Source organism: Strongylocentrotus purpuratus, unplaced genomic scaffold, assembly GCF_000002235.5.
Source record: "Strongylocentrotus purpuratus isolate Spur 01 unplaced genomic scaffold, Spur_5.0 spur5_scaffold_5, whole genome shotgun sequence".
Taxonomy (NCBI): Eukaryota; Metazoa; Echinodermata; class Echinoidea; order Camarodonta; family Strongylocentrotidae; genus Strongylocentrotus; species Strongylocentrotus purpuratus.
Window position 1 is genome coordinate 37204865 of NW_022145611.1, and position 15794 is coordinate 37220658.

General features: G+C 32.6%; 1 protein-coding gene across 14 annotated transcripts in view; it reads left to right on the plus strand.

Annotated features, from left to right (window-relative positions):
• The window catches only part of LOC105446921 (kinesin light chain), a 65075-nt gene extending 50343 nt beyond the window's left edge, over positions 1 to 14732 (plus strand). For 5 of the 14 annotated variants that reach the window (XM_030999425.1, XM_030999428.1, XM_030999433.1 and 2 more), the window contains 4 exons: positions 2075 to 2193; positions 3075 to 3116; positions 9598 to 9649; positions 10009 to 14732. In XM_030999425.1, coding sequence (XP_030855285.1) covers positions 2075 to 2193; positions 3075 to 3116; positions 9598 to 9649; positions 10009 to 10098 — 303 coding nt within the window. In that variant the 3' untranslated portion in view covers positions 10099 to 14732. Of the gene's footprint in view, positions 1 to 2074; positions 2194 to 3074; positions 3117 to 6799; positions 6861 to 9597; positions 9650 to 10008 lie in introns of those variants that run through there. The other 9 variants (XM_030999429.1, XM_030999431.1, XM_030999436.1 and 6 more) reach the window with 6 other exon arrangements.
• The last annotated feature ends 1062 nt before the right edge of the window (positions 14733 to 15794 follow it).

The following is a 15794-nucleotide window of genomic DNA, read 5'->3' on the forward strand; positions in this document are numbered from 1 at the left end:
TGATAGATTTAATGTAAAAATCAGTTACTAAGGTAATTTGGTTAGTCGGTGGATTGTGCTTTTAAATACGGTAATAGTAATTTGAGAGTAATATATTTAACAAGCACCCTGTAGTCTGAAGTAATATCCATTTGAATCTATGAAATAGTATTCTGAAAATATACCTCTTTTTTGTAAGTTTTCCCCCTTATGAATTTTGACTCTGAGCATATTATATGCATTGAAACCCACAAAAAAAGCAAACATGATTTTTCGTTTTTTGTTTGTCTTAGAATCATAGAAATTAAAGTAAAGATATGGTAATCCTAAATAGTATTTAATTTATTTATTGTAGAAATGTTAATAGCAATATTGTGAGCTTGCATACTGAAATTCACTGATTTTAATTTACTCCAGGATACTGTTAGTTTTTAGCAACAAGCAAATAAATTCCTTTGAATGATAAAGGGGATAGTTTCTGATGTTCATATACATGAATTATTTGCATGAAAATGTCACTTCCAAGGGACTAATTTCCAGGTCTATTTAGTTTGCTAGAATATTCTAATTTAGCTTCAGAAAAAGATTACCATATATTATGTTGATATGACTCCATCACAATCAAGCTCAAATCCTTTGTGAAGTCTTTGGTAAAATTTTCTTTAACTTTCCTTCAGCCATTTCTGACAATGAAATAGTTTTGTGCTGTACCCAACCCTTTTCACTTGTTTCATTTGTTATGTATTAAGTTTTTTTCTGTATCTTATACATTCTTCAAGCATAAATAATTTCATTTTGATTTAGTCAATAATATGCATGCAATGTAGTGTACTTATTTTTTGTATTAGATTTGTAAAAGTGTTGGAGGCCCATCTGGAAACTGTGGTCATAAACATGTGTGTTTAATAGTTTAACATTGATGCATGTTCACTGAAAATAGAAAGAGTACCGTTGTCACTGCAATATGCACTGCACTGCCACACCCAAGTAATGTCAACAGAATTTAATGAGCATTTTAGTAAGGCTATATAACAAATCAATGACCACTTCTAAATTTATATTTTCAACCTAAAGTAAACTATGTGCCATTAAATTATTTTATATTGAAAGCAAAAGTGAATGCAAATGGCGAAAGAGAATAGGGCAGCATTCATTTTCCCCCTTCTCAACCCACGATTTTATGAAACTTTCATAAATGATAAGATTGTCTGAATGAATGTTTGATATTTGACAATACAGCCTAGCTAGAACGAAGATATCCGTCTTTACACCTCTTTGCAAATGATGTCACCTTGGAACATACACCTTTGATTACCCACACTGGTGCACTTAACCCCCACCCCGCGCCCCTTCTAGACTCAGTTACACTAGAACATCCCTGCCCCGTTAATATTCTATCCCCACACACATTCCCTTTAACCGGTTTAATATTAAATTGATCCCTTTTATTTTGTTCTCATTTATGTTTTGTGTTTTTCATTTAATGTTCATGTTTTCATGAATGATTTTTCAAACTTATTATTTTGTTTCTTCTTTAATCCTGACAGATGTAATTTCTTAGTCTCATTATAATTTAATCCCTCATTTTCCCCAAGCAGCAAGTGTTCATCAATCTGGTTCAATGCTCTCTCTCCCTCTCTCTAGTATAGAAGTTTACATCTTAAATATCATCTAAACACAATGATTGGCAGCTTAGAAATGGGCATGGTCAAAGTCACAATAGTTTTAGGTTGATGATCTGTATTAAAGATGAAATAAAACTCACCAATCTTTCATATGGAGATGCTTTCTATCCCTGTCATCGAATTATTGTGAGCCCAAAATATACATGGGTATTCCAATATCACAAATTCATGACTTTATGTGATCTATCCTTAATGTTTTAACACAAAAGTAACATCAGAAATCTATGTAATTTTGTTGTTTTTCATTCATGTTTTGCAGCTTCTCTTAATATTATTGTGACTTGTGACCATGTTAGAGCTGCCACTATGTAGTAGAAGATAGAGAGCGAGATAGAGAGCAATTAAAGTGGCCCTTAAGCATGCCTGCATGTTGAACCCAAACCTATGTTATGTCCTTCTTATCATGTCAGAATGGTGATGGCAAGTTAAGGAGAAGCGGTTCGCTGTCCAAACTCAGGGCATCGGTGCGGCGTAGCAGTACTAAACTTCTCAACAAGCTCAAAGGAAGAGAGTCCGACGATGATGGAGGGTGTGTATCTACTCTCAAATATATATCCTAGTTGGCCATAGATGGGGGTAGAGGGGCGTTTGTTTTTTCAGTCATTTTTTTGTAGAGTTTTTGAGACTGAATTAAGACAGAGATTATTCTTGAAGGATGATTAACCTTCTCAGTACGCACTTGTTATTGTTAATCTATGTTTAGAGATCTAGTTATGAAGCGAAAGTAGAGATTCATGCTTTTTTGTTATTGGATGGGATTAAAATGAGGCTTTTTATAGCATAACTGGAACACTCATCATTTTACAATAACACATTACGATTGCCTGAGATCTAGGGACTTCTACTTGTTTTCCACTTCAATTTTTTTTCTCAAGAATATCTGCCTATTTGTCATACTCTTGGCAGAATTTTACCATCCTTTTGCTTTGCTAGAGACTTGGTGAATTAGAAGTAAGATCCTGCCAGAGTATTCCATTTTACAGAGGGTAAACCTTTAAAGTGGCTAGCTTAATAAATTGTGTTTGTCCTTCAAAGAAGTTATATAGCTCCCCTGTCTCTGTAGTTAGGGTAATTATGTTTATGGACAAAAAGATTTAAATGGCTTTTGGGAGAGTTCTAGGACAGCATCAGTGTAACCATAAAGCACTAACTAAAAACTAGAAGAAGCTTGTTCATTTATTAAGAGTGAACTTAGTGTATTATTTCAGAGTTATATCTTGTGGCAGGTAACACACCTCTAGGTGGAGTAAGCTTAGATCATTGCTGTATTTAGCAGACAAACTAATTGCCTCAACTTTTTTCTAACATGCTTATAACATTAATAGAATGTATGGAAATTCCTCTGAATACCTACATTATGACGTTTTCCCTATACGTTCCTCTCTTACTTTTACAATTAAAACCTTGAAGGTCTGACATTTTTGATGGTTTAATGGATATGGTGAAAACTGGGTGAGTTTGGCTTTATCAGCTGGTCTTGACGTAAAGTGCCTTGTTCGCCTGTGGGGATGCATAGAGTCTTTGTTACTTTCTATGATCGATATAAAGCCCTCTTCCACTGAGTACGGCATGCATTGCCTATAAATAGAGTATCTGATTATATGAAGGAAATGTAGCCATCTTGAAAGATTAGAACTCTGACCTAGTATTCAGTGGCCGGTCTGTTTGCCTTTCAGTTAGAGCAGGCATTGCATGTATTCTGCTATCAAAACAGTCATTGTTATCACTGTTGTTGTGCAGAAAAAATATAAAAAGTAGTGATTTTTATGAAACGTGGAGTTTACAGTCATACCTATTTATGGTTAGCCTGAATATAAACTAAGTTTAAATTATTTGGGCTTGGGATACAAAAACAAAATAATGATGAACAACATATACATGCAAGTGTACAGTAATTTCTGAATACAAAACTGAACAAGTAACCAATAGACATTCGAGTCTAACTTTTTTGAAAATATTGCTGTAGACTATTTGTTTAGCCTCAAAACCTTAGTTCAGCTTTTGATCATTTATTAAAGAATCTAGGTTTGTGGGAAAGTTAGAGGAACTACAAGTGAAAGTGTAGTAGCTGAAATTGTGTTTACTGTTTGGACCAGTGTGTATTGTCATGATGGTATATGTAGCCATTGCCCAAACACGTAATCTCTTTAGTTAAAGTATATGGCTCTCTCAAGTCTATTATTTTTAAAGCATCATTAATGAAATGTATGCATAGTACATCATTGTTTCCCAAAATACCACTCTAGCTCCCCCCATTGCGCTTTCATTATCTTATTTAGCTATGTGTCAAGAAATGTGGCATTATTTATTTGCTATGATTTTCTTATGATTATAGCTGTTGTTTTTTATTGTTCATTTATGAGCTTTGTGAACTTGTAATGATTGTGTTTGTGGATATTGTTGTACACAGCATATACACAAGAATATTAATTCTATGTTTGAAATATTTCATATTTACATATACCTGTGTATCAGTAATTCATTTCCTTGAAGCATAACTAGACAATGTAACCTTTAATAGTGATATTGTTACATTATTGTATAATTATTGCAAGTGAATATCAAGACATAAAAGAATTTAAAAACAGCAACAGATTCACATTTTCGTCAAGAGAAGTCCTCATTAACATCAAATTCAATCAATAAATTTTTGAAAAAAGAAAAGAAAAATAGAGGAGTGGGTATGGGTCAGAGGAAGGTTGAAAATGATCCAATCAAAAAATTAAGATTTTGTGGATTTTCGAAGCTTTGAAACTCTGTACACCAATTGACTACTCGCAAATGCTCTCCATTTGGAAAAACTTACCATTTGTTCTTTTGAGGAATTCATGGAATTAAAAGAAATAAACTAGTGGATAGTAGCTCACAAAGGAAATCATGGAGTTACTAATTGATGCAGTTCTTTTTAACATTTTAAAGAAAAGATGGCTTCCTCATACTTCATTGCATTTTCGTCAAAACTTAAATATTATTGGTCTGATTTGTTCTGCTTTCATTGAAATCAAGGTGGTTGATCAGGTAGTATATACACAACAGTATATACTATAAGGTGCCATTGGTTCTATAAAATAACATCATCCGATTGGTCAGGTCAAAGAGGATAAAAAAAAATTACACAAAATCATGAATTACAAATTTAAAAACTTATCAATTGAAAGTATAAAGTTGCTGTGCAAGTCTGTGTCAACAAATATAAAAAAATATGTAGAGACATTTTTGTATTATCTTGTGATTGCAGTTGTATTTAACTCCAGTGTGATGACTATTATTGGTTCTTACAATTGTTCTTTGATCAGCATCTCTGTATCTTATTCTGTTACATCATTAATGGTTCCACAGTGCTTACTATGTCTTTACTATGTTGCTTCAATTTGGTTCCAAGTGCTCTCTTTGCTTTTTAGTTTTCCTAGTGACGTTAACCTTTTCATATCAATGGAAACAAATCACCTCTGTGGGCGTGGGGGTTCTTAAGTTGTGTTTAGTAGCAAGAGACTCAAATTTCTTCCCTCTGAGCACTCTCTTATCATTTGTTCATGTCATGTTTGTACGTCAGTGTGTGTATTGTGGTCTGTCACCTCTTTGTATCATCCTTGAGAGCCAGAAGGGCATTAACTCTGTGTAAAAGCATATGAATTAATATCCCTCTGGCCCTAAGCACACGATAGATATTATTACTGTAATTTTCAACACATCTTCTAAAGTTAATCATTTCTTCTGACCACCGTGTTGCACCTGTAGCCGTTGTTTTACAGGACTCTTGTTGGAGTTAGTCCATGTGACCCTATCCTGATGACTACAACATGTGGTTGGTGGCAATGTTGCATGCAATATGATGTTGCTATCTTTCCATTGCCCAAAACGTATATTTTACTTTACAATAGCATCGTCTATTTTGTTGCTTCCTTGCATGTTGTTGTTTTGCACTCCTGGTTTCTATGCCAATCTCTTCAATTTTGCATGCAGAAAGTGTATTGAGAGGGCCAGACTGGACTTTTTGAAATAAATTTTTGAAATAAATTTCAACCATAGAAGCTCAAAAATTGTAATTATGTTTACTTACATGTATTTTCTAAAAAAAATTACCAAATTCAGGACCCGATGAATTAATGACATCATTAGAAAATTATATTTGAATGAACCTTTTATTTTCGTCAAAATGATTGACCAATTTCTTTTTAGAAAATTGGTTTTAAAGTCTCCTTTACAACATCTTATTGGTGTTAAATTGCAAATCAGGTAGGTTGTCAAAATTTTGATGATTTAAGCTATCTTGCTGTATTTCATTTGACATAATTTATCCTTTTCTTTGAAATTGCATATGAAAAAAAGGAATTTGTTACAAATTGTTTGGAAAATGATGATTTTTAAACAATTGATATCAATGTGGGGGAAATGTCTCTCTTAAATCAACCTGATATTTGATATTGATAAATGCACCAATACTGAGGATGAACCCAACACTTTTGATGATTTTCCAAACTTTTGACATATTTTATGAACATTTTAGAAAGTTATCAAAATGGATTTTGTTCAAGTTTTGCCAATGTAAGCAGTTTTTAAACATGCAGGATAATTCATTGACTGATAAATTTTGTGCTAAATTTATGTTTAAAAATATCAAATATAAATTGTATAATTCGTAGGAAGTAAACAAAAATTGTGGAAAAACACAATCCAGTTGGCTCTTCTCAAGGGGTTTTCTCACTCTTTTTTCTGAAAATTTCTTATTGATTCACTGGAATCAGAAAGCCCTTGCTTGTATTGCTTGCATCATGGCAATGACCTAGAATGTTGGATATTTTGTTAATGTGTTGAGCCTTGAAAACTAAAGATCAAACATCAGAGATATGTCTTTTGGATACACCAAATTATGTTGATACCAAGTCTGAAAATTTGCATGTGTGATGATATTCAGCTGGGAATGTGCACTGTAAATGCAAGCTTGCTATAACATGGAGAACTATTATATCAAAAGAAAAGATTCTAAAAAGATGTCATCCTGGATATTGAAAAAAAAAATGATATGATGTGAATGTTGTTTGCCATGATCCTCACCAACTATTGACACTCCTGATCTTCTTGATATCTTTGTCTTATCTTTGTCCTTATCTTTGTCCCTCACGTTGGTTGGCCAGTTTCCGTAGAAGTAATGGAATAGAGGTGTGTAGAAGTCTCTCCGTCCCTGTAGAGGTATATGTACGTAAGACACTCACCTACCTCCCTCCCTCCCTCCGTGCAACTCTCTCCTCCTTCACAGTGCATGAACCCCAACCTTTTGTCTTGTTCCTGCATGGACGTCAAGAATTACCCTGATGATTTTGTGAACTTGTTGATTAGTCTATCATATATTTCTTCTTTTGTAATGAATGATGCATTTTGTGCTTTTCTTTGATAATGATATTTTGTTGTATGTGAAATGGTCCCTTTGATAATAGTGGATATATGTGTAGTATTTTTTTTGTGTCAACTTGTCTTGTCATCATACCCTTATATCATAGGATAGACATTAATGAAGCACTGTGGTAACCATAAAAAAAGCTGATCAATTGTACTCTTTGCTAATGGAACCAATATATACTCCATCCTTCCCTTTCCATTCTGTAGTGCCAAATTATTGGTGTGTTAACAATGCCAAACAAGCTGTGTACCCTTGACGTGTCTTGTGGCACCTTTGTGAGTGCAGATGCAAACATTATGAATAATCTCACTGCAGTCTAAATTGGTTGACAGCAGATTTGCATGTTAACCCTCAAATAGGACAAGTAAGCTGAATTTAGAAAAGGAAAAAAAATGCAGCAGTGTGAGCGCTTAATTTAGAGTGTAGTCTGAATGAAGTGTAGTCCTTTGTCATATTGACTTTTGTTTCCATTCTTTTTTAGAGCGGAGGGGGCGGCGGAGGGGGCGGGGGGGGGGGGGGGGGGTAAAAGGGGAAGATAATTATAAATGGATATGGGATTGTAGCATATTAAACCAAAAACCTGAACAGTGATTTTGATTATTGTTTTTACTGTAGTTTTCAAAATCTCTGATTAATGATATGGGGAGCCATCCGTGGTTATGAATATATGCCAGTGAATCAGATTTTTTGATTTTTTTTTTTATATTGGAAAGAGTAATACCAATTAGTCATTGACAAAAACTAAGATATCTGCCCCTGTATGGCTTATTATGGATGCATATATGATATAGCATGCACCTCTATGATTTTTTGACTTGACAGCTTATTTTAATTTATCATGAGATATGTTACTTATTGACAATTTATATTCTTGACCATGCCTTATATTACCTTATTTTCAAATCATGTATTTCATATATGATTTGAAAATAAGGTAATACATGTACAATGTAATGATATGTCAAGTTTATCATTTTTTTTCTTCTTCATGAATCCAGTTATTTCTATTATTTTTATGTACTGAATTGCATTTGTTACCTTGTAGGATTTATATCTAGTTTTGTGATTCAGTCATTCTTCTCCAGAGTATCTCTCTCACATTTTTTCAAAACTATATATTAATGTATATTAATGTATGGTGATGATATTTCTATGTCAGTTTGTTGAACATATTGTTTACCAGATTTTTCATAATCCTTTCCAAACCGTCAGAATATTGTGCAGTATATTCCCTAGATATTATTGAGTACTTGTAGAGAAGGGGCTCTGCAATTTTATGCAAATCCTTGAGGGAAATACCAGCAATGCTACATGGTGCTTGACTTTGTTTCGTTGCGAGCTAGAAGGAATTAATTCTTATTCTTTCAAAGTGTCAGTCTAGTTCTCAACATGTGATATTTACCGTTCATCTCTCCAAACGTTTTTAATCATAAATCGTCCTCTTCAGTACACACACAGGACATACAATATGAAAGTATATCCTCATAAATCCATACTATGAGCATAGATCAATTGTTTTCTTTCCCTTTTCACCTACTACATGTATTTGTGTTGACCGGTTGGTCATAACACATATGGTGCAGCATGAATTTTCATACACTTCAGCCCAAGTTTAAGAGATGATATCCAGTATTTTCATAAAACATATTCACAAAAGAGGAATACCAATTATACTGTATCATATATATTCTTCACACTCACACATGATTAAACTTAAGACAAGCCATTGTCAGTGCATCTTGGTATGAATAGATTTTTAATCAAATGTTGGTCATTAACAGACATCTCAATCACCTTTAATCATATCAACCTCAGATATATCATCAATGCCATCATATCAACATATTATATTTTATGACACATATACCTGTTAGTATTCATTAATTTGTTTCCCCTTCATATTAAACCTTCCACGTATGTTTGATTTTGTCTAAATTCATAACAGTCCCTCTTACAATATATCCTAAATGAGTTAACATACAAAGTTGACATTATCAGAAATGACTTTCAGATTTATTATTTTTAAGCTGGTTAGCAATCACTTGTATTGTCAAGTTTGAACAAAATTTTAAGTAGGCGTTCTGACAAAAATGTATTTGCAAGATTATGATTCAATAAGGTATATTTTTAAAGGGCATGCAATTATTTATTCCTTCAGAATTTACTATCATCCTCTTTAAGATATTCTGTATGATGATATTTTTGTATGGGGCCGGAATACCCTTTTGGAGAAACGACAGAAGTGTAGAAACTGGAAAGGATTTTTTTCTTCTAAACTTCGCTACAAGGAATATTTGCACAATACTCTCTACTTATTTCAGTGATATTGGTTGAACTTCTATATAATTATCAAATAAACTATTATAAAGAAAAAGGTTTACTTTACAATATCAATAATAATATCCTGTCAAAAAACATGGGTAATAAGTGAACTTATAAAGTGAAAATTATTTGCCTTTTCTCATTTGATTGAATTTATCTTGTACTTTATTTCTCAAATAGTGTTTAATTGTTTCCTGTTTTTTCTCTCCTCAGCATGAAAAGAGCTAGTTCTATGTCAGTGCTACCCAGCAGGGGGAACGATGAGGTGAGTAATGGTATCAGGTCTTGTATCAAGAATGATGAAAGTTCACAGTTTTAGGAAGATTTTGCGAATTACATAGTAAAGCACAAGCTTGATGAAATAAAAATATATATAAAGGATTTCCAGGAGTCATAAATGATAACACATCATGAAGTGATATCAGACTTTCTTCTTCAAAATGTATAGAGAGTTATTAGAAAGGTACATCAAAATATTTTGTGAACAGAGGAAGGAGTGGCAGTTCCAACACAAGAGATGTGAAAACAGTTTTTAAGAAAATGTGAATAATAACATGAAATCTTTTTTACATAAATATCTCAATTTTTGATTTATTTTTTTTCTTCTTGGTTTTGTTGTTGCAGTCAACCCCGGCCCCCATTCAACTCAGTCAGCGTGGTCGCGTCGGAAGCCACGACAACCTTTCTTCACGTCGGCAATCTGGAAACTTCTGAGACGATCCCTTCATCAGTACCTCCATCCATTGCACAAACTTTTAGCGAGTTGAGATGATCCCTGCCTGATAAGAAGGCAGCAGAATTAGTCCAGCATAGCTCTTTTTTTTCAATGGCACAGTTGAATGATTTGTGCTGCTTCAGTTTTGTCCCTAAAAATCGGTTCGTAGAAACAGAAGTGCCATAATACCCTGGATTTGGATTTCCAGTCTGCAAGAGGAGCTGATAAACAATGCGATGAACACTTGTTTCATCTTGGCATGCAGAACTTACCACAGAATTTGTCAAAATCATATAGATTAGCTTTTAAAGAAGATGGCAAAATGAGGACAATTACACATTGCATCTCAATTGTCTTACTTTTAGAAATCCACAATAAGATCAGTTATTGACTTTAGTAAAACCAGATGTAGATAGCTCACATATCCATGATGTACTAAGAGAATGGAGGCTTCAAAGGTTTTGTGTTTCTTTTGCAAATGAGAATTACAGTTTGGAATAGCACTTGAATTCATATGAACCATTTGATAAAAATATGTAAATTATAATCTCATTTGATTTCATTGCTGTTCAGTGAATGCAGTGTCTGTCATTTCATCAGGTCAATACTTGAGAGATTTGTTTCTGCATTTTTTGATTGATTTTGATCACAGTTGTCACTTTCAAAGCACATTTATAAATAAAAGAGTTTGAATTAAATAAGCAATGCATTTATTGTTAACTGACTTTCTGTCTCACATCATTGCAAAATGAATATAACTTTCTCACTTGCAAAAGAAAAACAAAATAGTACTTGCTTTCTTGTGAAGAAGTATGAGGGCGCATGCCACCCCCTGGCATGAAGTGCAATGACTAGTGCACGTACTGACTGAATGTTGTTATGTCTCCTTGGCAACCCATACCAAAGTGGCACATATGTAGAAAGTGACCATTATTTAATTGAATGTAGCTATATATAGAACATGTACAAATTTGAAGAAATAAGACAAGAAAATTAGACAAATTTGGATTTATCTGATTTATTGTATATTGTAATTGATAGATACTTTACAAGATGAGAGTTTAATAACTGGAATGATTTCTTGTAGCTTGTCGAGAAGGCTTGCTTCAAAAGTAGACATAGATGTACAAGATTAGGTGTGATTTTAGTTAAGATAGAGAAAGCCTCACAAGTTAAGCTATAAGATTTATACTATCTTTCTCAACCAGTGATTTGAAGTGTACAGAATGTATCAAATGAAAATGACTGATGAGAAATCAGCTGATTTATGTGTTACTAGTTAAAGCAATCTCTAAAAGAGTACCAGTGTGCTGTCTGTGGCTTTTGTGACAATAACCTTTGTCTTGAATTGTTTTAAGGGATGGGCGTACACCTTTTGAGAAAAAAGGTTATAACCTTTTGGGTAGCATTTAATTTTTTAAAGAAGTGTAATTTTGAAATGTAAACTGGTCTTTTTAAACTGATATTGCATAGATTTATATAGAGAGGGGCCAGATATAATATCAAAATCATACTTGGGAGTATCAAATAACAATTTTTTTATGGATGTTCTCTTTGAGCTATTACAATGCACAATTTATCAGAAATCTAAATAAGTTACAAAACAAGTGATATGTATTCAACTGTGAATCTGTCATACCAACATAATTTCTTGAAAAAAATGCTCATAATGCTTTGATAGAAATCAATTACATATATGTTTATATGTGGTAATGATTTGTGTGTCACCACTGCTTATGATGTTACGTGCATTCCTTTGTGCTGTGTTTTGTGTGGACATAATTTGTACTCTGGGTTTTGAACATAATCTACCACTTAAGCACAAAAAAAGTGTTAAAAAGGTGCAAAATATTGTGAATTTATCACACAAACTCCTTCCGAGAGATTTTACACTTCACCTTCTGTAACATTTGTCATTTAATGGCATGGAAAACTCTTCTCGTTTATGTTTGATTTAGAACCAGAGCTCTGTCATTAATAATCTAATGAAGGAAACATAATTCAAAAGGAAATGCAGATGCAGTGTAATTTGCACAATGTAGTGAAATACACAATTTATATGATGTAAGCATGTACGTTACTTCTTATGCTCAAAACCATTATCCTGTTTGAGGCCAACACATTGTGTACCAATTGTCTTGTGTGAATTGAATTTCTGTAGTATAGCTGAAATCATTAGTGTATTAGTAACTTTTGAATTGAATGTCATTTACATAAACAAATTCACATCAAGATTTATTCTCATCAAGATTTCTTCTGTCACTCATATCTTCGCTTGCACTTGTAGTAAATAAGTATATCTAATTCTGTTAAAATGAAAGCTGGGTAATTGGATTTCTAAATTTTGTCCATAAATAGTATTGATTGTGAGACATGGAGACATAGAGCTTTGCTGCACCGTAGATCTTTGATATAAATATTTACAAGTTCTTTGATTCAATCCAGCCCCATCTATCCAGTATTATTGTTTCTTGATTAATTTTCATTTTGGTTGTAAATGCTGCCAACTAACAAATTACTGAGAAAATGTAAACCTTTTGAATTGAGAAAAATATATATCTGAAAATTGCGCTCACAAAGTTTTCTCAGAAACAATATTTATGAGGAGCTTAAAGACCATATTGTAGTTGGTTGCAGGCTTCATAGATATCATGCTCTTTGTACTTATAATCATTCAACTTTCTATAGAATAATCTGTTTTAAATAATATGATTATCACTAAATGATTAGAGAAAACCGATCTGTTTTAAACTGCAGTTTACCATTTTATACAGCATGTTCTGATGAATATTAGTGTTAATGCATGTAGCTTTGATACTGTGTGTGTGTATTCTCTGTAGAAACTGAATCGACTTTACTTCAAATTTCATACTGAACGACTTCAGTTATCACATACAAAATTATGTGACTGTGTTACCTCACATATGTGGAAATATTGGGCATAAAGTATGTTTTTAAAACTGTTTTTGCTGATGGAAAGGCATTATTTTGGATGTTTAGTAACATTTTCTCAATTGTCACTTTTGGTGATGAGCCTCGGTTAAGGCCTGGTTACACTTTGGCTATTACTTTTTTCAACAAACCCCAACAATCTGACATATTGTTTATTACAGCTTCCTCTCCTCGTCAAAGAAATTTAATAAAGAACGAATGTGAGCTGGCATTCCTCCATTTGTCCGGTGGATATTCTTGGGTTTCTTACAAATCATATCATTTCATGGAGGCAATCCAACAATTCTGAAATGTTCTAAATTGCTATTATACTGAAGTGAAGCAAATGTAATTTTAAGAAAATGAATATACCAGGTGGTTGTGCTCCGTTAAAAAAATAATGACCATCGTGTGACCTGGGTCGGAGAGGATATCTTACCAATACTCTGTGACACGTGACATCATTTACATCATTGACTGCCCATTTGTATTTTGTAAGGCTTCAAGATATTGTGTTGCTCTAGTGTTATACTCTTATTTTTGTGCCTTGAAAATCTTTATCGTGTGCAGAGAACCTATTTATAAGGTAATGTAAAGAAAGAACTATCAAGATAGATGTGACACTTTGAATAAATATGCTTTCGATGTAGAGTGAAGTTCCAACTTGCCTGGAATAAAAAGCTTACTTATTTAGTCATTAGTAAACAAAATTTGTACATACATTATATATGTAGCTATGTCTGTGCCATTTGTAAAGATTAATTCATCTGTTATCACTAAGACAAAAGCTCATCAATTAATTATATCACATACATATTAGGAATATTATTTTTTTTAAATAAGAAGTTATAATGATATTGGTTCACACTTCACTTTTGGGGGTTTATGTAGAATAACAATGAAATGTCATTTGTGAAATTCATCATTGTGATGTAATCACAGATTAATCTTAAATGGAACATTCTATTTATTGAGGATTTCTGATAATTAATTTGCTATTCATGCGGTATGAGACATGCACATTTCTATTTGCCGAGTTTGAAACATTCAGATAAAATTGTAAACACTTTCAACTGCTATTTTATTAAATTCAACTATTTTATGGGGTGAATTTAATAAAAATTGTACTTTCAAGAGGAAATTATTAAAGTAGTGTTGATAGTCAGTTGCTGTGAAAAACAAATTAAACAGCAAAATTTAACCAGTGTTGGCAGTAGAAGGGTGAAACTCTATCTCCTTCATCTGTTAAGCATGAGATGGTCTATAATCAAAGGACAATGCCATGACTAGAATTCAAAATAATTTCATGTAGTTTAGAGTTAGGCTTGTTAGCAGTAGATCTGTGTCTTTGTGAACTCCTGGTATTGTCAATAACTCTGCTACAACTTTAGAATTTATCTTTTAACATTTTCTAACTGGTTAACCAAAACACAGACAGCATTCCTTTGTAAACCTATAGAATGTGACTGTGCAGTAACAGAGTGTAACTAATAATTATGTACAGCAGGCATATCTTTGAACATATTGACAGATATTTCCTTTCAGAAGTTCTAAGAGTACTTGTATAAAGTAAATGAAGGATCTCATCATAGTTGATATGTGTGTAATAAACGTGTGATGCTTGCAAGATACATTGATGACACAAAATGTATGGAAAAAACTAAGTTCAATGTGCAAATAAAGAAATGAATGTAAATGCTAATCATTGTGTCCTTGAGTATGTTCTTTAAATGTTATTTTCCATGTTCTGTTGAATTGGTCTAAATATGGCTCACTTTTTGTTCCATCTTTGTGATTTGTATTGGCTAGTAAAAGAGAACAACTTAATTGTCATAAAATGAGATCTGGGTGGAGACAACTAAACTAACAACCAAACTATTTTTGCATAATAAAAAATCATAACTATAAAGACTTTTTAATAAAATTACACACTGATAAAGATGATAGTGCTTATCAAAACAATTTGTTTATTGCTATTTCAGAAATTTTCCATCCCCAAATAACTTTCAGATAGAAATGGAAATACTAATGTCATGTGATGAAACTGGCAGGGTTATAATCCATCGGAGCATCTATTTGCAGATGTGTTTCACCGAGTGGAAAAATGCAATGGTCAACAAGATATATCTCTTTACCTTTTGAAAAATGTGAGCTATGAAAGCCATTCATAAAGTATTAAAGTAATGCAAATTCTGGTAACAAATTTAATGTGCTAAAAGGGAAATATATACAAACATTATTTGTGTATCAGGTGGGAATGGAATAAACAATATTCAATAAATTTCTGGAACTTATCCCAGATTTGTATTGTACAGGAATAAACTATGATGACATCAATTTTTATTCATGGAAAATTCCACACTATTATACCAGGAAATTAATAGGATTATACCATTCCAACTACCTGTATACAAAATTCTCTGTATTTGATGATAAACAATCATCTGTCAGTTGCTTATAAATTCTGAATATTAAGATATCAAAAATTAAATAACTAAAATGGTTGACAGTGGAAACTATCATTTTTGTGTTTGTGGGTGTGTGTGCACATTTTGTCTAAAAAATGTACATATGCTATTATATTTATGCTTTCATTTTGTTAAGATGAATTCTAATGAAAACCTTAAAGAGAAGGTTGAGTTCTGGGAAGAGGTGAAACATAATTTGTGAGCATTACTCATTCTTATTATGCAAGTGTGGAAGAACATCAGTTAAGACATGTTCCCTGAAAAGCATGGCTCTTGAAATGCCTTCATATTCTAAA